This window comes from Pseudophryne corroboree, chromosome 5, assembly GCF_028390025.1.
Source record: "Pseudophryne corroboree isolate aPseCor3 chromosome 5, aPseCor3.hap2, whole genome shotgun sequence".
Lineage (NCBI taxonomy): Eukaryota > Metazoa > Chordata > Amphibia > Anura > Myobatrachidae > Pseudophryne > Pseudophryne corroboree.
This window is the reverse complement of record NC_086448.1, coordinates 165166962-165191464: the sequence shown is the minus strand read 5'-3', so window position 1 is coordinate 165191464 and position 24503 is coordinate 165166962. Positions and strand designations below refer to the sequence as shown.

The following is a 24503-nucleotide window of genomic DNA, read 5'->3' as shown; positions in this document are numbered from 1 at the left end:
TGGGTTTTGTAAAAACTTAAAAGTGCTGAGTGGTTAGTGATAACATGGCCCAGTACAAAGCAATGTTCATAGGTGGAACAATATTTACATGAACAATTGATTTTTGATTTTTTAATGAATTGTCCCACTTTTCTAGGCTCAGGATCACTCCTTTACACCACCATCTCGAAAGGATTCTCAACCAAAGTCATGTCATAGGTATAGCAACAATACTTCTACCCTGGATGTTCATTGCCTTCCCCTACTACAGGAAAAGTTTTCACCACCTTTATCCCCACCTATATCTTTCCCTCCTGCTGCTTTCGAGACTGCTAAAGTTGAGGTAAAGCCGGATGACCTGAAAGTCACTGTGAAGTTAAAACCGCGGCTAAGAACCGTTTACAGTGGTCTGGATGATTCCCGTGCTGCCAGCAAGAAATGGAGAGGAATGAAGTGGAAAAAATGGAATATTCAAATTGTTATTCCCAAGATGCCTTTCAAGCCTCAATGTGAGGATGACATAGATGAATTTTTGAAAAGACTTGGAACATCTCTGAAGCCAGATCCTCTGCCCAAAGATTTTAGAAAATGTTGTTTCTGCCATGAAGAAGGTGATGGAATGACAGATGGACCCGCAAGGCTTCTCAATCTTGACCTTGACCTCTGGGTCCATTTAAACTGTGCTCTTTGGTCTACTGAGGTCTATGAGACACAGGCTGGTGCCTTAATTAATGTGGAACTGGCATTAAGACGAGGTCTGCAGATGAAGTGTGTGTTTTGTCATAAAATGGGAGCTACCAGTGGTTGCCACAGGTTAAGATGCACCAATATTTATCACTTCACCTGTGCAATAAAAGCACAATGCATGTTTTTTAAAGACAAAACTATGCTTTGCCCCATGCACAAGCCAAAGGGAGCTCATGAGCAAGAACTGACTTATTTTGCAGTCTTTCGTAGAGTTTACGTTCAACGTGATGAGGTGCGACAGATTGCGAGCATTGTCCAGCGTGGGGAACGTGACCACACTTTCCGTGTCGGCAGTCTGATCTTCCATGCAATTGGTCAGCTGCTGCCACAGCAAATGCAGGACTTCCACTCTGTAACTGCTCTCTTCCCAGTAGGTTATGAAGCCAGCAGGTTGTACTGGAGCATGCGTTATGCCAACAGACGCTGCCGGTACCTCTGTTCCATTGAAGAGAAAGATGGATTGCCATTGTTTATCATCAGAGTAAATGAACAGGGACATGAAGATTTTGTCCTTACAGATTCTACACCAAAAGGTGGGCAACATTTTAATTTCTATAAAACCACTGTGTTTTTATTCTGCTTGGGTATAGTCCAAGAGGTTAGGAGACGTGTTGCTTTTTGTTTGTTTACACTTAAAAACAGTCAAAAGCAGTTATTTTATCAGTTTTGTTACAGTATTTTAAGCCTAATTGTATTTTATTGTGTGTGTGTGTGTGTGCAGGCAGTTCTAGTCTCTGCTATTTTTTTTTTATTTTGTTACTCAGTCTTTAACATTTTCTTTGCTCCTTAATTGTGTTGTGGTTGTTTCTATGCCGTTGGTTTTACAATATGTCAGTGTTCCTTCCATCTTTGTCCACTTACACAATCCCTTTTCTTCCATAGGTGTTTGGGACAAAATTCTGGAACCTGTTGCAAACTGTAGAAAAGACTCTGAAATTCTCAGGCTATTTCCAGTGTACCTAAAAGGGGAAGATCTGTTTGGTTTAACTGTATCTGCTGTTGCAAGGATAGCAGAATCGGTATGTTACCCTCTGAGTAAAACAGGCTGCTTATTTGTGATATTCTCTGTCAAGCTGCGATCACATGTAGATATTTGATAAATATTAACAGAAGAAGAAGATTTAAAAGTAGTAGTATCATTGAGTCATTTGTACACATACAGTACAACACTTTCGGCTATATGTAATAGCCTCCAAGTTGCCGGGACTGTATGCAAGTCTGCCCTTTTTTTTAAAGCTGCAACCATTTACAGTACGAGGCAAAACCAGTCCTGCACCTTGGAGGGTATTACATCATACTTGCCTACTCTCCCGGAAGGGCCGGGAGGCTTCAGAAAATCGTGTGGCACTCCAGGCCCCCTGAAAGGGTGGGCAAGTCTCCTGGCCCGCCGCCACCTGCCCGCAATCCTTCCACCACCACTCACATCCTCCAGCAGCCGATGTGGGGCAATGACATCATTTGCTGTAATCTTGGCATTGGGTGATGGGGGTGGGTATGCGATGACAGGAATTTGCAGACACACCCCAGCCCCTACTCGGCAGCACCCGTGGCCACGCCCCCAGTGTGCTATACCATGCCCCCCGCCTTGCTGAGATTACTGCCTGCTCCCAGAGGGGGCAGCCACAATATCAGCAAGTATGTATTACATTAAGCCCTCTGTGTGATGTTGCTGTGATTTTTTTAGCATGCTAGAAAAGTTAATCATTTAAGCTGTCCACACATAGTATAGCATTGCAATTATTTTCAAGTAATGGGCAAACAGTCACGCTTTTAAACTATTTTTAAATTCCTTCTCATTATTTTTTATTATTCAGTTATTTAATGAACTTACTGATGAACCAGCCCTCCACCCCCATTCCCCCAGTTACAATTCTGTAACAGCTGCAAATATAAAATGTTGTGAGTGGGATACTTGTCTCATCGCTGACTATGCACGCTTCTGCGCGTTGTTAGTGCAATTGTCCGTCGGACCTGCATGCAGCTCAATCTAGCAATATCGCTAGTGAGGGCAATGCTGCTGAATGCAGAATGGCCCCGCTTCCCACCCACCTCTCTCCCCCTGCCATCGCTCAGCGCTGACTGCATCAGCAAGTGTGTATGTACATACCCGATGCCGGCCGCACCACAATGTCCCGTTGCTGCCGATGTGCTGTGTACACATCGTCTAATGTGTATGTAGCTTTGATGTTGCGCATTAAATGTTGTGCTCCTATATGAAATAAAGAGATTGCAAAAAGTTAAATATTGGTTGTTGGAGAGAATTTTAAGTCTACAGAAAAAAAGTGTCTTCAATTATTTTTAGTTACTCTAGATTGCCATAGACTTCTAACCTGGCACAGGTGCATTTTTCCCTATAAAAACATTAAAGTCTATTTTCAGGTAATCTTATTTATTATTCTTCAAGCGCTTATGTTTATAGTAATTTTATCAAGCTATAACATGGGTAGGCAGCCTGTGGCACTCCAACTATGGGAATAATACATCTCCGCATAGAGTGCCACATACTGATCTTCATATGACCTGCTTTTCTTTTACACTTCCCTGGATTAAATTAAACGACACATACAGTACATTTTATCTTTGACGACTAGTGATATCATGGATTGACATAAGAATGAATATATTACATAGCTATAGTAGTGTTTTTATTTGTCGTGTTATAGTAGTAGTCTTAATTGTCATGTATTATTTTGATACATGACAATTAAGAATACTACTATAAAGAGCTATGTAATCATTCCTATGCCAATCCATGATATCACTAGTCCTCAAAGATTAAACGTACTGTATATGTCATTATGATGTCCATATTAGGACAGACCCTATCCATATCGGACAATCAACAAACCGAACAATACATCTCACACTTTCTATTGCCTGTCTCCTTCCTTCCCCTCTTCCTCTGTTCTTGTTTCATCATTAAGAGAGTGTACTGTTTACAGTACGCTCATATACATCATATCCTTTCCCCACCCTCCTCTCACCAATAATCCTCTTCCCTAAAGAGCCTACTCTTTAATAGAGTGACTAATGTACACTGCTTTGCAATATAATGATATCACATACAATCTTTGGGGTCGATTCAATTCGGCAACAGTTGAATAGCGCCGGGAATTAGCTCCCGACGCTATTCAATTCAGCTCCAGTTAAGTCGGCGTAGTTTTCTCGGGAGAACGGGCATTCTCTGTCTTAACTACCCGCGGCAATGCTGATTCCCGACAGAATCAGCCTCGCGCGGCAGCACTTTTGTCGGGTTTCTTCTCTCATCCCCCGGGGATGAGAGAAGAATTCCCAACAATTGAGGGTGACTTGTCGCTGTATTGAATAGCACCGGGAGCTAATTCCCGGCGCTATTCAACTGTTGCCGAATTGAATCGACCCCTTTGTGTTCAATAACCTGTGTAACAGCACTCAGCCAGTGGCCTCTTTACTTTACTTTTCTGTTCTCTCAGAACTCCTCAGTGATGTCTTACATCTCTATATGTGACACTATACTCTGTACTCTGTAACAGAAGGCTTTGGCGATATCCTTCATGGTTTACACATATTATTCCGCAGCTCCCAGGAGTCGAGGCCTGTGAGACTTACACTTTCCGTTATGGACGTAACCCATTGATGGAACTCCCACTTGCCATCAATCCTTCTGGCAGCGCTCGCTCAGAGCCCAAGATGAATAACCATGTCAAGAGGTTTGTGTTAAGGTATTTTGATTTTAATTTCACATTGTACAGCCCAGGGTTTAAGGCAACTACAGCTCCCTGTGCTTTTGTGTGTTGCTTCCAAACCCTGTTGTCTCTGGCTGTGTGTGCTGTCCACGCTGCAGTGCTGTCTGTAATGGCTTGCCTACTGTTTACCCAAAACCTGCTCTGAGGTCACTTTGTAGACAGAAGTAATCTTCAGTTTTCCTTTGTCGTTGTGTTTTGTGTTGCATTGCAAACACCTCAGGCCTCACACGTTGAATAGCACCAGCACTTCAAAGTCCTTCCAAAGCACAGTCACTGGAGAGCTGAATGCTCCATACAGCAAGCAGTTTGTCCATTCCAAATCCTCTCAGTACCGGAAGATGAAGACTGAATGGAAAGCCAATGTGTATCTGGCCAGGTCTCGCATTCAGGTGGGTGATAATTTTGTACAGATTAAGGGTCTGATTCTGAGTTGAACTGATCTTAGTATGGATGCAAATCGTGAGTTTCAGTATACAGCAAATGCAAATTTACCCGTCTCTGTCCAGTTCTGAGTCAGAACTTCCCTGGATATGGGCGGCGGCGGCATTGTGTTTGCATAGAACCGTTCTCACTTGTGTGAGTGTCCTGTGTAGCTAGAGGTCTGTGTATACAGGGAAGGGAAGCTTGTTTCTGATGATCCTAGCAAAATAATTTTTCTCTACAGTCAAATAATACTGTATGTCCCTCTCTTTCCAGCCTAGTAGACCCAAAGCACTTTCGGCTGGTAAAAACGGCCAGATATCGCTATTAATGACCAATGGTCATTATCATGGTATCCAACTAGTGGCCGTTTTTTATTGGCTAGAATTGGACCCGCGATCGTGCGGTAACACATGGGATCGGGGATAAATCCACGGTCTCGTGTATCCGTGGCGCCGGCGACCTGTTATCACTGATTATGCACCCGAAGCATAACCCCCCACATTAGTGCGGCATTCGGGCTAATAGGGTAGCCCCCAGCAATCCTATCAGCAGTGGGAAAGTACAGCTGCTAATAGAATACCACCCTTCATATCTTATCCCCTTTACGCTCTTCCTCTGTATGGATGTTTGGCTGGATTGCTATTCACTATACAGTAGTCTTCGTTTTTTTCTACTTAAAAAGATAAATGAGTTATAAACACCTACAGTGCCTTGCTAAAGTATTCACCCCCTTAGCATTTTTCATGTTTTGTTGCCTCACAACCTGGATTTAAAATGGATAGTTTGACGGTTTGCATCATTTCATTCACAGAACATGCCTACAAATGTTTTTTTTTTATTGTGAAGCAAACAACAAATAGGACAAAATAACAGAAAACTTCAGCGTGCATAACTATTAACCCCCCTAAAGTCAGTACATTGTAGAGCCACCTTTTGTGTCAATTACAGCTGCAAGTTGCTTTGGATAAGTTTCTATGAGCTTGCCACTGGGATTTTTGCCCATTCCTCAAGGCAAAACTGCTCCAGCTCCTTAATGTTAGATGGTTTCCGCTTGTGAACAGCAATCTTCAAGTCTGACCACAGATTTTCAATTGGTTTGAGATCTGGGCTTTGACTAGGCCATTCCAACACATTTAAATGTTTCTTCTTAAACCACTCGACTGTTGCTTTAGCAGTATGCTTTGGGTCATTGTCCTGCTGGAAGGTGAACCTCCGTCCCAGTCGCAAATCACAGGCAGACTGAAACAGGTTTTGCTCAAGAATATCCCTGTATTTAGCACTATCCATTTTTTCCTCGACTCAAAACAGTTTACCAGTCCCTGCTGCTGAAAAACATCCCCACAGCATGATGCTGCCACCACCATGTATCACTGTGGGGATGGTGTTGTTGGGGTGATGGGATGAGTTGGGTTTGCACCAGACATAGCGTTTTCCTTGGTGGCCGAAAAGTTAAATTTTAGTCTCATCGGACCAGAGCACCTTCCTCCATACATTTGGGGAGTCGTCCACATGCCTTTTGGCAATCTCAAAACGTGCCTTCTTTTTTTTAACACTAAGTAATGGCTTTTCTCATACGTCCTAGAGGATGCTGGGGTCCACTTCAGTACCATGGTGTATAGACTGTTCCGCAGGAGCCATGGGCACTTTAAGACTTTTTCAGAGTGTGAACTGGCTCCTCTCTCTCTGCCCCTCCTCCAGACCTCAGTTTTGAAAATGTGCCCAGGAAGACTGGTCGCACTCTAGTGGAGCTCTACATAGTTCTGCTAAAAGACTTTACTTAGGTTTTTTATTTTACAGGGAGACTGCTGGCAACAGCCTCCCTGCTTCGTGGGACTTAGGGGGAGAAGCAGGAACCAACTTCCTATGTAGTTTCATGGCTCTGCTTCTGCTGGCAGGACACCATTAGCTCCTGAAGGGTACTGAACACTAGCTGCGGCTATGCGCTCACTCCCACAGCACGCCGTCACCCCCATAACAAAGCCAGAAGTCAGAAGACTTTGTGAGTAGTGTTACCGGAGATCTGCAGAGATGGACCTCCGGTCATCGTGACGGCATAAGGTACCCCCGCCAGTATAAATATTGTATGTGAAGCCTGAGGAGAAGCGCGCCATTACAGGGGGCGGAGCTTCTTTCTCAGGCAGCCAGCACACTTGGCGCCATTTCCTCCCAGCGGCAGCAGGGGAAGACACGCTGATCCTCCTCTTCACGTCTGAACAAGTATCAGGGTGCAAAAAGGGGGGGGCGAGTGTAATATTTAGGTGCTCAAACCTATTATTGACAATATATAAGCGCTTGAAAGGTCTCTGTGTATAAAAAACGATACACAGGGATTTTTTTATTTGGCGCTGAGCTGTGAGCTGGCAATTCCTTTCTGTGTTCCTCTGACAGATTTTACTGTGGGTCTGTCTCCAGTAGCCCCCCGGAGTGTCTGTGGTGTGATTTTGCACGTGTGTGACATGTCTGAGGCAGGGAGCTCTTCCCCTGAGGAAGCCATTTTAGGGACACAAGGATGTAATATAGTGGCGCTGCCGTCGCAGCACGAGCCTGAGTGGGTGAAAGAACTACGTGATAGTGTGAGTCATATTAGTAAGAGATTAGATAGATCTGAGTCTCATTCAGAAAACTGGAGAAAATCCATGGAAGACGTGATTTTTAATAATCCTGCCTTTTCATCCACGGGGGACCCCTCTGGTTCCCAAAAAAGGTAATTCGCACAAGTAGTACAGAATGATACCAACACGGACTCTGATTCCTGTGTCGACACTAGTGATTCCAGGGGAATTGATCCAAAATTAGCAAAAAGCATTCAATACATGATTGTTGCTATCAGGGAGGTGTTAGAGGTTACAGAGCCCCCTCCCTTACCACGGGAGAAGGCTTACTTTAATAAAGAAAAGAAACCTGATGTAACTTTCCCTCTATCTTATGAACTGAACAGTCTCTTCGAAGGAGTCTGGGCAAACCCTGAAAAGAAATTCCAGATTCCCAAAAGTTTTCAGGCAGCTTATCCCTTTCTTGCAGAGGACAGGAAAAGGTGGGAGTCGTCTCCCATTTTAGACAGTGTCTTGTCAAGGTTAACAAAGAAGGTGATTCTCCCTGCGCCTGGGACGGCTTCATTAAAGGAGCCGGCAGACCGCAAGTTAGAGACAACGTTGAAATCTATTTATGTGACCAATGGGACATTACTCAGACCTACCATTGCCTGTGCGCGGGTGAGTAGTGCTATAGAAAAGTGGTCAGAAAACTTGTCAACAGACATTGACACGGTAGATAAAGACGAGATACTCCTAACGTTAGGTCATATCAAGGACGCTGCAGCTTACATGCTGGAAGCCATGAAAGATATTGGTCTCTTGGGATCAAGAGCCGCTGCCATGGCGATTTTCAGCACGTAGGGCGTTATGGATTCACCAATGGAATGCAGACTCCAAAAGAAATATGGAGGCTCTCCCGTACAAGGGCGAGGCGTTGTTTGGGGATCGGCTGGATGCCTTAGTTTCTGCGGCTACCGCAGGTAAGTCGACATTTCTGCCTTCTGCACCAGCAAATAAGACACATCACTCTCAGATGCAGTCCTTTCGGCCCAATAAATACAAAGGTTCCCCTTTCTTTGCAGGTAAAGGAAGGGGAAAAGGTAAAAAGTCCACAGCGTCTCCAGGATCACAGGAGCAGAAATCAGCCTCTGTCTCCGCAAAAACTTCAGCATGACGCTGGGGCTCCCTCGCGGGAGTCCGCTCAGGTAGGGGCGCGTCTGAAACTCTTCAGTCTGATTTGGGTTCAATTGATCTTACAAATTAGTGTCCCAGGGATACAAGTTAGAGTTTCAAGACATTCCCCCTTGCCGATTTTTCAAATCAGCCTTACCAGCTTCTGTTCCAGACAAAACAGATGTAACAGAAGCGATACAAAAATTAGGTCAGGATCAAGTAATTGTCCTGGTTCCCTTGTCACAACAAGGGGAAGGTTTTTATTCAAGCCTTTTTGTAGTACCGAAGCCGGATGGCTCGGTCAGACCGATTCTAAACCTGAAAACACTGAATCTCCACCTAAAAAAGTATAAATTCAAGATGGAATCTCTATCATGCTTATTTGAGATTCGCAGTACAGGATTGTAATTACCAATTTCAAACATTACCGTTCGGGCTATCCATGGCACCGAGGGTATTTACCAAGGTGATGGCGGAAATTATGGTTCTCCTTCGCAAACAAGGAGTCAACATAATTCCTTACCTGGACGATCTCCTGATAAAGGCACGGTCCAGAGAAAAGTTGGTGCAGAGCATTGCGCTCTCCCAGCAGCATGGTTGGATCATACATTTTCCAAAGTCTCAATTGGAACCGACAAGAAGATTATCATTTCTGGGAATGATACTGGACACAGAAGTACAGAGGGTATTTCTTCCAGTAGAAAAGGCTCTGGAAATAGAGGATGGTCAAACAAATTCTAAAACCAACAAAGGTGTCGATTCATCAATGCATACGTTTGTTGGGGAAGATGGTAGCAGCCTACGAGGCTCTACAGTTCGGCCGATTCCATGCCAGAGTATTCCAGTGGGACCTACTGGACAAGTGGTCCGGATCGCATCTACACATGCATCAGAGGATAATCCTGTCGGCAAAAGCCAGAATTTTGCTCCTGTGGTTGCTACACAGTTCTCACCTCCTAGAGGGACGCAGGTTCGGGATTCAAGACTGGATCCTGGTGACCACAGATGCAAGTCTCCGAGGCTGGGGAGCAGTCACGCAAGGGGAAAACTTCCAAGGAAGATGGTCAAGTCAAGAAGCCTGTCTTAACATAAACATTCTGGAGTTAAGAGCCGTTTACAACGGCCTTCTACAAGCGGTGCATCTTCTTCAAGATCAACCCATATAGATCCAGTCAGACAATGTAACAGCAGTGCCGTACATAAACCGTCAGGGCGGAACGAAAAGCAGAGCCGCAATGGCAGAGGTGACAAGGATACTCCTCTGGGCAGAAAGACATGCAAGAGCTCTATCAGCAATTTTCATTCCGGGAGTGGACAACTGGGAAGCGGACTTCCTCAGCAGACACGATCTCCACCCAGGAGAATGGGGCCTCCACCAAGAAGTCTTCGCAGAGGTGACAGGTCGTTGGGGAGTTCCTCAAGTAGACATGATGGCATCTCGTCTCAACAAGAAGCTTCAGAGATATTGTTCCAGGTCGAGAGACCCGCAAGCAATAGCAGTGGATGCACTAGTGACCCAATGGGTGTTTCAGTCAGTGTATGTGTTCCCTCCACTTCCACTAATACCAAAAGTTCTTAAGATCATAAGAAGTACAAGGGTTCGAGCGATCCTCATTGTCCCAGACTGGCCAAGGAGGACTTGGTATCCAGATCTTTAGGAGTTAATCATAGAAGATCCTCGGCCTCTTCCTCTTCGCGAGGACCTGCTTAGGCAGGGGCTGTGCGTGTATCAAGACTTACCACGGCTACGTTTGACGGCATGGCTGTTGAACACCGGATCCTAGCCCGAAAGGGTATTCCCAAGGAAGTCATTCCCACGCTTATTCAGGCCAGGAAAGGAGTAACGTCTAGACATTACCACCATATTTGGAGAAAATATGTGTCTTGGTGTTGAAACCAAGAAGGCTCCAACGGAAGAAATTTGATTAGGACGTTTTCTCCAATTTCTTCAGGCAGGTGTGGATGCAGGCTTAAGATTGGGTTCAATCAAGGTCCAAATTTCAGCTTTGTCCATTTTCTTTCAGAAACAACTGGCTTCTCTTCCGGAAGTTCAGACGTTCGTGAAGGGGGTTCTGCACATCCAACCTCCTTTTGTGCCTCCTACGGCACCTTGGGATCTTAATGTGATGTTGCAGTTCCTTAAATCAGATTGGTTTGAACCTCTCCAAGAGGTCGAGTTAAAGTTTCTCACTTGGAAAGTGGTCATGCTGTTGGCCTTGGCATCCGCAAAGGCGGGTGTCTGAGTTAGGGGCCTTGTCTCACAAGAGCCCTTATTTGATCTTCCATGAAGAGAGGGCTGAGCTAAGAACTCGTCAGCAATTTCTTCCAGAGGTGGTTTCTTCTTTCCATGTGAACCAACCTATTGTGGTGCCAGTAGCTACTGACACTTCAGCTGTTCCGAAGTCTCTGGATGTGGTCAGAGCTTTGAGAATTTATGTCACAAGAACAGCTCGGATAAGGAAAACAGAGGCTCTGTTTGTCCTGTATGTTCCCAACAAGATTGGGTGCCCTGCTTCTAAGCAGACGATTGCGCGCTGGATCAGATGCACGATTCAGCACGCTCATTCCACGGCAGGATTGCCGATACAAGAAGGGTGGGCGCCTCTTGGGCGGCTGCCCGGGGGGTCTCGGCATTGCAGCTTTGCCGAGCTGCTACTTGGTCAGGGGCAAACACATTTGCAAAGTTTTACAAGTTTGACACCTTGGCCGCTGATGACCTAAAGTTTGGTCAGGGTGTTCTGCAGGAACATCCACACTCTCCCGCCCATACTGGAGCTTTGGTATAATCCCATGGTACTGAAGTAGACCCCAGCATCCTCTAGGATAGTGGTGGGCAACATGCGGCCCGCGGGCCGGATGCGGCCCGCGGACCGATCCTGCCTGGCCCGCTGTGCTCCATCAGAGTGCAATGACAAGCAGCCCGACAGGCTGAGCCGCTTGTCATTGCACTGCCCTGCTCCCAGACGCGGCGCCGCTGAGGAAATCCCGGTCACGTCACAGGGTCAGCTGACCGGGATTTCCTCTGTTATGCGCTGGGCGGCACGGGGGAACGGGCAGTGAGCAGGAGCGGCGGCCAGGAGCGGCGACAGGCGGAATAGAAGGGGACACCTGGTAGGCTGACAGCCAGTCCCCTGGTGACGGAGATCTAGTCACTCGCGACCCTGCAGCCTGAGCTCTCCGAGTCCTCCCCTTCAGTTGTGAGGAGCATGAGTGGCCAAGGAGGAGCGGGACTCAGGCAGGCTGGCAGCTTGTTTCGGAGACATCACAAGGAGCCTGATTAGCAGCGGCTGTGTGTTGCTGGTAAGTATGTGCGCTGCAGGCACGCTCTGTTCTCCAGGAGTTTGTTTGGGGCGGGCTGCAGGCACATATGGATGTATCGGCAGCCGGCAGCTGCTACTGTGGGGTGGGATGGGCAAGAGGGGGTTTGTGGATGGCTGCTGTGTGTGTAGCGCGGGAGGCAGGTGTTGGATGCCAGCTGCTGTGTGTGGAGTGGGGGAGGGAGTGTCGGATGCTAGCTGTTGTATGTGGAGTGGGAGAGGGGGCTGTCAAATGCAGTGGGTGGGGGGTCTCTCTGGCTGCAGCTATACTGACAGGGGGTATCTCTTTGGCCACTGTTATGTACTGGAGGGATGATGGATTTCTTTCTTTCTTTTTTTCCTGTCTACCGTAATGTGTAAAAACGGGGGCGCTGTCTGCTGTAATGTGTAAAAAAGGGGGACGCTGTCTGCCGCAATGTGTAAAAAAGGGGACGCTGTCTGCCGTAATGTGTAAAAAGGGGGACGCTGTCTGCCGTAATGTGTAAAAAGGGGGACGCTGTCTGCCGTAATGTGTAAAAAGGGGGACGCTGTCTGCCGTAATGTGTAAAAAGGGGGACGCTGTCTGCCATAATGTGTAAAAAGGGGGATGCTGTCTGCCATAATGTGTAAAAAGGGGGACGCTGTCTGCCGTAATGTGTAAAAGGGGGACGCTGTCTGCCGTAATGTGTAAAAAGGGGGACGCTGTCTGCCGTAATGTGTAAAAAGGGGGATGCTGTCTGCCGTAATGTGTAAAAAGGGGGACGCTGTCTGCCGTAATGTGTAAAAAGGGGGACGCTGTCTGCCGTAATGTATAAAAAGGGGGACGCTGTCTGCCGTAATGTGTAAAAAGGGGACTCTTGAGTATTTTGTGTGTGGCCCTCGAATATTTGCTGGAAGTGTTAAGCGGCCCCCCAGCTGAAATAATTGCCCACCCCTGCTCTAGGACGTATGAGAAAACAGGATTTTAATACCTACCGGTAAATCCTTTTCTCTGACGTCCTAGTGGATGCTGGGACTCCGTAAGGACCATGGGGGGGATAGCGGCTCCGCAGGAGACAGGGCACAAAATAAAAGCTTAAGGATCAGGTGGTGTGCACTGGCTCCTCCCCCTATGACCCTCCTCCAAGCCTCAGTTAGATTTTTGTGCCCGGCCGAGAAGGGTGCAATCTAGGTGGCTCTCCTGAGCTGCTTAGAATAAAAGTTTAGTTAGGTTTTTTTATTTTCAGTGAGTCCTGCTGGCAACAGGCTCACTGCATCGTTGGGACTAAGGGGAGAAGAAACGGACTCACCTGAGTGCAGAGTGGATCGGGTTTCTTAGGCTACTGGACACTAGCTCCAGAGGGACGATCACAGGTTCAGCCTGGATGGGTCACCGGAGCCGCGCCGCCGTCCCCCTTACAGAGCCAGAAAAGACGAAGAGGTCCGGTGAAATCGGCGGCAGAAGACATCCTGTCTTCAGTCTAAGGTAGCGCACAGCACCGCAGCTGTGCGCCATTGCTCTCAGCACACTTCACACTCCGGTCACTGAGGGTGCAGGGCGCTGGGGGGGAGCGCCCTGAGACGCAATATAACAATATACCTTAGGTGGCAAAAAGAATACATCACATATAGCTCCTGGGCTATATGGATGTATTTTAATCCCCTGCCATTTTTACACAAAAAAGCGGGAGATAAGGACGTCGTGAAGGGGCGGAGCCTATCTCCTCAGCACACAAGCGCCATTTTCCCTCACAGCTCCGCTGGAAGGACGGCTCCCTGACTCTCCCCTGCAGTCCTGCTTCAGAATCAGGGTAAAAAAGAGAAGGGGGGGCATTTTTGGCAGCAAATAACGATAATAACAGCAGCTATTAGGGAATAACACTTATATAAGGTTATCCCTGTATATATATATAGCGCTGGGTGTGTGCTGGCAGACTCTCCCTCTGTCTCTCCAAAGGGCTAAGTGGGGTCCTGTCCTCTATCAGAGCATTCCCGGTGTGTGTGCTGTGTGTCGGTACGCGTGTGTCGACATGTATGAGGAGGAAAATGATGTGGAGGCGGAGCAGTTGCCTGTGTTGGTGATGTCACCCCCTAGGGAGTCGACACCTGACTGGATGATTGTATTTAAACAATTAAGTGATAATGTCAGCAATTTGCAAAAAACTGTTGACGACATGAGACAGCCGGCAAATCAATTAGTGCCTGTCCAGGCGTCTCAGACACCGTCAGGGGCGCTAAAACGCCCGTTACCTCAGTGGGTCGACACAGACCCGGACACAGATACTGAGTCTAGTGTCGACGGTGACGAGACAAACGTAATGTCCAGTAGGGCCACACGTTACATGATCACGGCAATGAAAGAGGCCTTGAACCTTTCTGACACTACAAGTACCACAAAGAAGGGTATTATGTGGGGTGAGAAAAAACTACCAATAGTTTTTCCTGAGTCAGAGGAAATAAATGAGGTGTGTGAAAAAGCGTGGGTTTCCCCCGATAAAAAACAGCTAATTTCTAAAAAACTATTAGCATTATATCCTTTCCCGCCAGAGGTTAGGGCGCGTTGGGAAACACCCCCTAGGGTAGATAAGGCGCTCACACATTTATCTAAACAAGTAACGTTACCGTCTCCTGATACGGCCACCCTCAAAGAACCAGCTGATAGAAGGCTGGAAAATATCCTAAAAAGTATATACACACATACTGGTGTTATACTGCGACCAGCAATCGCCTCAGCCTGGATGTGCAGTGCTGGAGTCGCATGGTCGGATTCCCTGACTGAGAATATTGATACCCTGGATAGGGACAATATTTTGTTAACTATAGAACATTTAAAGGATGCATTACTATATATGCGTGATGCACAGAGGGATATTTGCATCCTGGCATCAAGAGTAAGTGCTATGTCCATCTCTGCCAGAAGAGCGTTATGGACGCGACAGTGGTCAGGGGATGCGGATTCCAAACGGCACATGGAAGTATTGCCGTATAAAGGGGAGGAGTTATTTGGGGCTGGTCTATCGGACCTGGTGGCCACGGCAACGGCTGGAAAATCCACCTTTTTACCCCAGGTCACTCCACATCAGCAGAAAAAGACACCGTCTTTTCAAACTCAGTCCTTTCGTTCCCATAAGTACAAGCGAGCAAAAGGCCACTCTTTTCTGCCCCGGGGCAGAGGAAGAGGAAAAAGACTGCACCATGCAGCCGCTTCCCAGGAGCAGAAGCCCTCCCCTGCTTCTGCCAAGTCTTCAGCATGACGCTGGGGCTTTACAAGCGGACTCGGACACGGCGGGGGCCCGTCTCAAAAATTTCAACGCGCAGTGGGCTCACTCGCAAGTGGACCCCTGGATTCTGCAGGTAGTATCACAGGGGTACAAACTGGAATTCGAGACGTCTCCCCCTCGCCGGTTCCTGAAGTCTGCTCTACCAAAGTCTCCCTCCGACGGGGAGGCAGTTTTGGAAGCCATTCACAAGCTGTATTCCCAGCAGGTGATAATCAAGGTACCTCTCCTACAACAGGGAAAGGGGTATTATTCCACGCTGTTTGTGGTACCGAAGCCGGACGGCTCGGTGAGACCAATTTTAAATCTGAAATCCTTGAACACTTACATAAAAAGGTTCAAATTCAAGATGGAGTCACTCAGAGCAGTGATAGCGAACCTGGAAGAAGGGGACTATATGGTGTCTCTGGACATCAAAGATGCTTATCTCCACGTCCCAATATACCCTTCTCACCAAGGGTACCTCAGGTTTGTAGTACAAAACTGTCATTATCAGTTTCAGACGCTGCCGTTTGGATTGTCCACGGCACCTCGGGTCTTTACCAAGGTAATGGCCGAAATGATGATTCTTCTACGAAGAAAAGGCATTTTAATTATCCCTTACTTGGACGATCTCCTGATAAGGGCAAGATCCAGGGAACAGTTAGAAGTCGGAGTAGCACTATCTCAGGTAGTGTTACGTCAGCACGGGTGGATTCTAAATATTCCAAAATCGCAGCTGATTCCAACGACACGTCTACTGTTCCTAGGAATGATTCTGGACACAGTCCAGAAGAAGGTGTTTCTCCCGGAGGAGAAGGCCAGGGAGTTATCCGAGCTAGTCAGGAACCTCCTGAAACCAGGCCAGGTCTCAGTGCATCAGTGCACGAGGGTCCTGGGAAAAATGGTGGCTTCTTACGAAGCGATTCCATTCGGAAGATTCCATGCAAGAACATTTCAGTGGGATCTACTGGACAAATGGTCCGGATCGCATCTGCAGATGCATCAGCGGATAACCCTGTCGCCAAGGACAAGGGTGTCTCTCCTGTGGTGGCTGCAGAGTGCTCATCTACTAGAGGGCCGCAGATTTGGCATTCAGGATTGGATCCTGGTAACCACGGATGCCAGCCTGAGAGGCTGGGGAGCAGTCACACAGGGAAGGAATTTCCAGGGCCTGTGGTCAAGCATGGAAACATCTCTTCATATAAACATTCTGGAACTAAGGGCCATTTACAATGCCCTAAGTCAAGCAAAACCTCTGCTTCAGGGTCAGGCGGTGTTGATCCAATCGGACAACATCACGTCAGTCGCCCACGTAAACAGACAGGGCGGCACGAGAAGCAGGAGGGCAATGGCAGAAGCTGCAAGGATTCTTCGCTGGGCGGAAAATCATGTGATAGCACTGTCAGCAGTATTCATTCCGGGAGTGGACAACTGGGAAGCAGACTTCCTCAGCAGACACGACCTTCACCCGGGAGAGTGGGGACTTCACCCAGAAGTCTTCCACCTGATTGTAAACCGTTGGGAAAAACCAAAGGTGGACATGATGGCGTCACGTCTAAACAAAAAACTGAACAGATATTGCGCCAGGTCAAGGGACCCTCAGGCAATAGCAGTGGACGCTCTGGTAACGCCGTGGGTGTACCAGTCAGTGTATGTGTTCCCTCCTCTGCCTCTCATACCAAAAGTACTGAGAATCATAAGAAGGAGAGGAGTAAGAACTATACTCGTGGTCCCGGATTGGCCAAGAAGGACTTGGTACCCGGAACTTCAAGAGATGCTCACGGACGAACCGTGGCCTCTACCTCTAAGAAAGGACCTGCTACTGCAGGGGCCTTGTCTGTTCCAAGACTTACCGCGGCTGCGTTTGACGGCATGGCGGTTGAACGCTGGATCCTGAGGGAAAAAGGCATTCCAGAATAAGTCATTCCTACTCTGGTCAAAGCCAGGAAGGACGTAACCGCAAAACATTATCACCGCATTTGGCGTAAATATGTTGCGTGGTGTGAGGCCAAGAGGGCCCCTACAGAGGAATTTCAACTGGGTCGTTTCCTTCATTTCCTGCAAACAGGACTGTCTATGGGCCTAAAATTAGGGTCCATTAAGGTTCAAATTTCGGCCCTGTCGATTTTCTTCCAGAAAGAACTGGCTTCAGTACCTGAAGTTCAGACATTTGTAAAAGGGGTGCTGCACATACAGCCGCCTCTTGTGCCTCCAGTGGCACCTTGGGATCTCAACGTGGTGTTGAGTTTTCTAAAGTCACATTGGTTTGAACCACTTTCCACTGTGGACTTAAAATATCTCACATGGAAGGTGTCGATGCTGTTAGCCTTGGCTTCAGCCAGGCGTGTGTCAGAATTGGCGGCCTTGTCATATAAAAGCCCTTACTTAATTTTTCATTCTGACAGGGCGGAATTGAGGACTCGTCCTCAATTTCTACCTAAGGTGGTTTCTGCATTTCACATGAACCAACCTATTGTGGTACCTGCGGCTACCAGGGACTTAGAGGACTCTAAGTTGCTTGACGTTGTCAGGGCCTTGAAAATATGTTTCCAGGACGGCTGGAGTCAGAAAATCTGACTCGCTGTTTATCCTGTATGCACCCAACAAGCTGGGTGCTCCTGCTTCTAAGCAGACGATTGCTCGTTGGATTTGTAGTACAATTCAGCTTGCACATTCTGTGGCAGGATTGCCACAGCCAAAATCAGTAAAAGCCCATTCCACAAGGAAAGTGGGCTCATCTTGGGCGGCTGCCCGAGGGGTCTCGGCTTTACAACTTTGCCGAGCAGCTACTTGGTCAGGGGCAAACACGTTTGCTAAATTCTACAAATTTGATACCCTGGCTGAGGAGGACCTGGAGTTCTCTCATTCGGTGCTGCAGAGTCATCCGCACTCTCCCGCCCGTTTGGGAGCTTTGGTATAATCCCCATGGTCCTTACGGAGTCCCAGCATCCACTAGGACGTCAGAGAAAATAAGATTTTACTTACCGATAAATCTATTTCTCGTAGTCCGTAGTGGATGCTGGGCGCCCATCCCTAGTGCGGATTGTCTGCAATACTTGTATATAGTTATTGTTACAAAAATTCGGGTTATTATTGTTGTGAGCCATCTTTTCAGAGGCTCCCTTACGTTTATCATACTGTTAACTGGGTTCAGATCACAAGTTGTACGGTGTGATTGGTGTGGCTGGTATGAGTCTTACCCGGGATTCAATATCCTTCCTTATTATGTACGCTCGTCCGGGCACAGTATCCTAACTGAGGCTTGGAGGAGGGTCATAGGGGGAGGAGCCAGTGCACACCACCTGATCCTTAAGCTTTTATTTTGTGCCCTGTCTCCTGCGGAGCCGCTATCCCCCCCATGGTCCTTACGGAGTCCCAGCATCCACTACGGACTACGAGAAATAGATTTATCGGTAAGTGAAATCTTATTTTCTCCTAGTCCGTAGAGTATGCTGGGCACCCAGCCCAGTGCGTACTTTACCTACAATAGTTATTGTTATAGTTTACATAAGTGTTGTGTTAAATTTGGTTACAGCACGTTGCTGAAATGGTCATGCTCGTTGGCATGTGTTATGTTGAATGCCATGTTGTGCGACATTGTTGAAGTGTGAGCTGGTATGAATCTCACCACTAGCTTTGAAGTAAATCCTTTCTCGAATTGTCCGTCTCCCTGGGCATAGTTCCTATACTGAGGTCTGGAGGAGGGGCATAGAGGGAGGAGCCAGTTCACACTCTGAAAAAGTCTTAAAGTGCCCATTGCTCCTGCGGAACCGTCAATACCCCATGGTACTGAAGTGGGCTCCAGCATCCTCTACAGACTAGGAGAAAAGGATTTACCTGTAGGTATTAAAATCCTGTTTTCTCTTACGTCCTAGAGGATGCTGTGGTCCATTTTGGTTCCATGGGGTATAGATGGGTGCACTAGGAGCCACTGGCACTTTAAGAGTTTAATAGTGTGGGCTAGCTCCTCCCTTTATGCCCCTGTACCAGACTCAGTTTAGAAAATGTGCTCAGAGGAGCCGGTCACAGCATGAGGTGCTCCTAAGAGTTTTCTTACTTAGTTTTTTTTTTTTTTTAGAGTTTTATGTTTTACAGGGAGGCTGCTGGCAACAGCTTCCCTGCTTCATGGAACTTAGGGGGGGGAGTAGGAACCAACTTAATGGAGAGTTAACGGTTCTCTCCTCTGCTGACGGGACACTGAGCTCCTGAGGGTGATGATCGCAAGCCCACGAGGCGACCGCTCACTCCCGCAGCACGGCCGCCACCCCCTAACAGAGCCAGAAGATAGAAGAGTGGTGAGTACAGCGCCGGTGTCCCGGTTAGCAGGTATGGCGGCACAAGGGTTGGAGCGCAGCTCTGACAGGCTGCGCTCCTGGAAGGCTCAGCAACATTACACATGTAGACGCTGGAGGGGCGTCCTGAGACAGCGCTTTAACCCTACACTGGTCCCATCGTTAACGGGCTAATCCAACTGTTAACACTAAAAATCCTCCGGCCAGTATAAAGAATTGGTACGGGAAGCCACGCGCCATTACAAGGGGCGGGGCTTCCTCTCAGAGCGGATCCAGCACTCACCAGCGCCATTTTCTCCCTGCAGATCAGAAGGAAGAGATGCTGACAGGGAGCGCTGTCCTCCACATAACTCCAGCAATACCTCTGCGGTACCAGGGTGTTATAGACAGGGGGGAGTGTGAGAACAGTTCTAACTACCCTATTAAGGATAGTTAGTAAGCGCCAGGCTTTTATCATAATTGCCTACTGAGGCGCTGTGTGGCTGGCTCCTTATACTCTGTGACTGTCTGAAGGTACTCTGGGGGGGAAACTGTATCTGACATTTTCCTGTGTGTGTATATCCCACATTACCATGTCTAAGGACTCTGTGTCCTGTGCTGCAGAGTGTTTATCTTCTCCTGAGGAGTCTATTCCATGTACTCAGGACTGCAATGTACTTTCTCAGCCTTCTGAATCCGGACCTCCATGGGTGGATTCTTTAAGGAGAATGATATCCCAGATTTCAGCAAGGATGTCACATACTGAGAAAGAGACGCAGTTTTTGAGGAGCTCTGTGGAGGGGTTACAGTATTCAGCCCCCACTACTTTGTCAAAAACCTCACCTACATACCTGCAAAAACGTGCACTTGCCCAGATAAAGCTGACACTGATACCGATTCTGATACAGGAGACGGCGATGGGGATATGCATCCCTTGCTAAGGGGGTGAAACTAATGATTGAAGCCATTAGGGAGGTTTTGCACATTACTGAGAAGGTACCTGAACAGGAAGAGACTTATTTTACCGTAAATAAGAAATTCTCCCTTACCCTCCCTGCTTCTAAGGAGTTAAACTCCTTGTTTGAAAAATCCTGGGAAAACCCAGAGAAAAAATTTCAGATCCCTAAAAGAATTCTCTTTGCTATCCCTTTCCCTGAAGATAACAGAAAGAAGTGGGAAAACCCATCTATAGTAGACGCTTCTGTATCTAGGTTGTCTTAAAAGGTGGTTTTACCTGTTCCCGGTTCAACCGCCTTAAAGGAGCCGGCTGACCGCAAGATTGAGACTACGCTCAAATCACTATACACTGCTAGAGGCGTGGTTTTAAGACCCACTATTGCTTGTGCGTGGATTTCTAAAGCCATAGTAAAGTCGTCAGGCACATTACTTGAGGAGTTAGATACTATGGATAGGTGTGACATTGATTTGTTTTTACGTCACATACAGGATTCTGCGGGTTTCATGGTGGAGGCCATGAAGGACATTGGCCTACTTAACGCAAGGGCTTCAGCAATGGCAGTGTCGGCACGCAGAGGACTCTGGCTACGCCAATGGACTGCAGATGCAGAATCCAAGAAAAGTGTGGAGAACCTACCCTTCACAGGTCAGGCCCTGTTTGGGGACGCACTGGATGCGTGGATATCCACGGCAACTGCGGGTAAGTCGACCTTTCTTCCATCCGCAGCTGCATCGGCTCGGAAAGCTTATTCTCCGCCCACACTGCAGTCCTTTCGGACCGCAAAATTTTAAAAATCCAAAGGCCCCACCACCACCACCTTTTAGAGGAGGTCGGGGAAAATCCAGAAAACCTGTACCACCAGGTTCATAGGAACAGAAACCTGGTTCTGCTTCCTCCAAATCTTCAGCATGACTGTGTACCCTCCCAGCCTGGAGATCGGGCAGGTGGGAGCGAGACTAAAAGACTTAAGTCACATCTGGGCGTCATCGTGCCTAGAGCCCTGGGTAAAAGATATTGTTACCCAGGGGTACAGACTGGAGTTTCAGGAACTCCCACCTCACCGATTCTTCAAATCAGGCTTACCAGCTTTGCTGACAGGGCTATCCTACAGGAAATTGGTACGGACAAATGTCATTGTTCCAGTTCCACCTCACCTAACACACAAAGGTTATTACTCAAACCTGTTTGGTACCGAAACCGGACGATTCGGTACAGCCTATATTGAATCTAAATTCATTGAACCGCTACTTGAGGGTATTCAAATTCAAGATGGAGTCTCTGTGAGCTGTGATCTCAGGTCTGGAGGAGGAGGAATTCTTGGTATCCCTGGATATCAAGGATGCGTACCTTCATGTTCCGATCTGGCCCTCCCCATCAGGCTTACCTACGGTTTGCACTACAGGACTGTCACTATCCATTCCAGGCATTGCCATTTGGCCACTCCACAGCACCGAGAGTGTTCACCAAGGTCCTAGTGGAGATGCTCCTCCTCCTCCGTAGGCAGGGAGTGTATATAATTCCGTACCTGGACGATCTACTGATAAAGGCATCTTCCAGGGAGAGACTGTTGCAGAGTATTGCTCTCTCAACTCAACTACTCCTGGATCATGGATGGATGGATCCTGAACATTCCAAAGTCACATTTGGAGCCGACAAGGAGACTGCCCTTCCTGGGGATGATACTCGACATGGCAGTGCAGAGGGTGTTCCTACCGGTGGAGAAAGCGTTGGTGATCCAATCGATGGTCCGGGATGTCCTGAGGCCAGCCCGGGTATCGGCTCATCAGTGCATTCGCCTTCTGGGAAAGATGGTGGCCTCCTACGAGGCTCTACAATATGGAAGATTCCATACACGGTTCTTCCAGCTGGATTTCCTGGACAAGTGGTCGGGTTCACATCTTCATATGCACCAGCGGATACGCCTGTCGCCGAAAGCCAGAATTTCTCTCCTCTGGTGGCTCCAAACTTCTCACCTACTCGAGGGCCGCAGGTTCGGGATTCAGAATTGGATCCTTCTAACCACGGATGCAAGTCTCAGAGGGTGGGGAGCAGTCATCCAAGGGGAAAACTTCCAAGGAAGATGGTCAAGTCAGGAATCTCTCCTTCCAATATACGTTCTGGAGCTAAGGGCCATATACAACAGCCTTCTACAAGCGGCTCATCTTCTGCAACATCAAGCCATTCAGGTTCAGTCGGACAACGTCACAGCGGTGTCCTACATAAACCGTCAGGACGGAACGAAGCGCAGGGCTGCAATGTCTGAGGTAACAAGAATCCTCCTCTAGGCAGAAAGACATGCGCTGGCGCTGTTGGCGATCTTCATTCCGGGAGTGGACAACTGGGAAGCAGACTTCCTCATCAGACACGATCTCCATCCAGGAGTGGTATTCGCGGAGGTAACAAGCTGTTGGGGCGTACCTCAGATAGACATGATGGCCTCTCGCCTCAATAAGAAGCTTCGGAGGTACTATTCCAGGTCACGAGACCCACAAGCAGTGGCGGTGGACACCCTGGTAACTCCGTGGGAGTTCCAGTCAGTGTATGTGTTTCCTCCACTTCCACTCATCCCATGGATTCTCAATATAATAAAAAGAGCAAGAGTTCCGGCGATCCTCATTGCTCCGGACTGGCCAAGAAGGGCTTTCTACACGGATCTTCTGGAATTACTGCTGGAGGATCCGAGGCCTCTTCCTCTTCGCAAGGACCTTCTGCAACAGGGGCCGTTCGCTTATCAAAACTTACCACGGCTACGTTTGACGGCATGGAGTTTGAACGCCAGATCTTAGCTCGGAAGGGCATTCCGAACAAGGTCATTCCTACTCTGATCCAGGCTAGGAAGGGAGTAACGTCTAAGCATTACCATCGGATTTGGAAAAAATATTTGTCGTGGTGTGAATCCAAGAAATTTCCAATGGTGGATTTTCAACTAGGTCGTTTTCTCCTTTTTCTGCAAGCAGGTGTGGATGTGAGCCTACGCTTGGGCTCCATAAAAGTCCAGATTTCGGCCTTGTCCATTTGGCTGCTCTTCCTGAGGTTCAGACATTCTTGAAAGGGGTTCTGCACATCCAACCACCCTTTGTGCCTCCCACGGTACCTTGGGATCTTAATGTGGTCCTACAGTCGGATTGGTTCGAGCCTTTACAGGAGGTAGACTTGAAGTTTCTTACTTGGAAGGCGGTCACACTGTTGGCATTGGCATCTGCTCGACGTGTGTCAGAATTGGGGGCATTGTCACACAAGAGCCCCTACTTGATTTTACATGAGGATAGAGCTGAGCTCAGAACGCGTCGGCAATTTCTTCCAAAGGTTGTATCGGCTTTTCATCTTAACCAACCTATTGTGGTACCAGTGGCTACTGACACCTTGATTTACCTCAAAGTCCTTGGATGTTGTGCGGGCTTTGAAAATATATGTGAAGAGAACTACTCGCCATAGGAAGTCGGAAGCACTATTTGTCCTTTATGGTCCCAACAGGATTGGGTGTCCTGCTTCTAAGCAGACAATTTCTCGCTGGATCAGGCTTACTATCCAGCATGCTTATTCTACGGCTGGTTTGCCGATTCTAAAACCTGTTCAGGCCCACTCTACCTGTAAAGTAGGTTCTTCCTGGGCGGCTGCCCGGGGTGTCTCAGCATTACAACTTTGCCAAGCGGCTACTTGGTCAGGGTCGAACACGTTTGCTAAGTTCTACAAGTTCGATACTTTGACCAAACTTTAGGTCCTCAGAGGCCAATCTGTTCTGCAGAAACCTCAGCACTCTCCCTCCCGTACTGGGAGCTTTGGTACATCCCCATGGTACTAAAATGGACCCCAGCATCCTCTAGGACATAAGAGTAAATAGGATTTTATATACCTACCGGTAAATCCTTTTCTTGTAGTCCGTAGAGGATGCTGGGCGCCCGCCCAGTGCTTCGTGTTTCCTGCACTATTACTTGGTTAAGTATTGTTGTTTCAGCCGTGGCTGAATCATTTCACGTTGGTTAGCTTGGTTTTCTTTTTGTTCTGTGTGAGCTGGTGTGAATATCAGCACTATCTGTGTATTCCTTCTCTCGAAATATGTCCGTGTCCTCGGGTACAGTTTCTAGACTGAGTAGGAGGGGCATAGAGGGAGGAGCCAGCCCACACTATTAAACTCTTAAAGTGCCAGTGGCTCCTAGT

The 24503-nt window shown here is 47.8% G+C and overlaps 1 protein-coding gene across 9 annotated transcripts in view; it reads left to right on the top strand.

Annotated features, from left to right (window-relative positions):
- Positions 1-24503, top strand: part of KMT2C (lysine methyltransferase 2C) — a 573154-nt gene that overhangs the window by 529480 nt on the left and 19171 nt on the right. For 8 of the 9 annotated variants that reach the window (XM_063921867.1, XM_063921863.1, XM_063921864.1 and 5 more), the window contains 4 exons: positions 137-1259; positions 1609-1745; positions 4285-4427; positions 4672-4840. In XM_063921867.1, coding sequence (XP_063777937.1) covers positions 137-1259; positions 1609-1745; positions 4285-4427; positions 4672-4840 — 1572 coding nt within the window. The remainder of the gene's footprint in view (positions 1-136; positions 1260-1608; positions 1746-4284; positions 4428-4671; positions 4841-24503) is intronic. The other variant, XM_063921858.1, reaches the window with a different exon arrangement.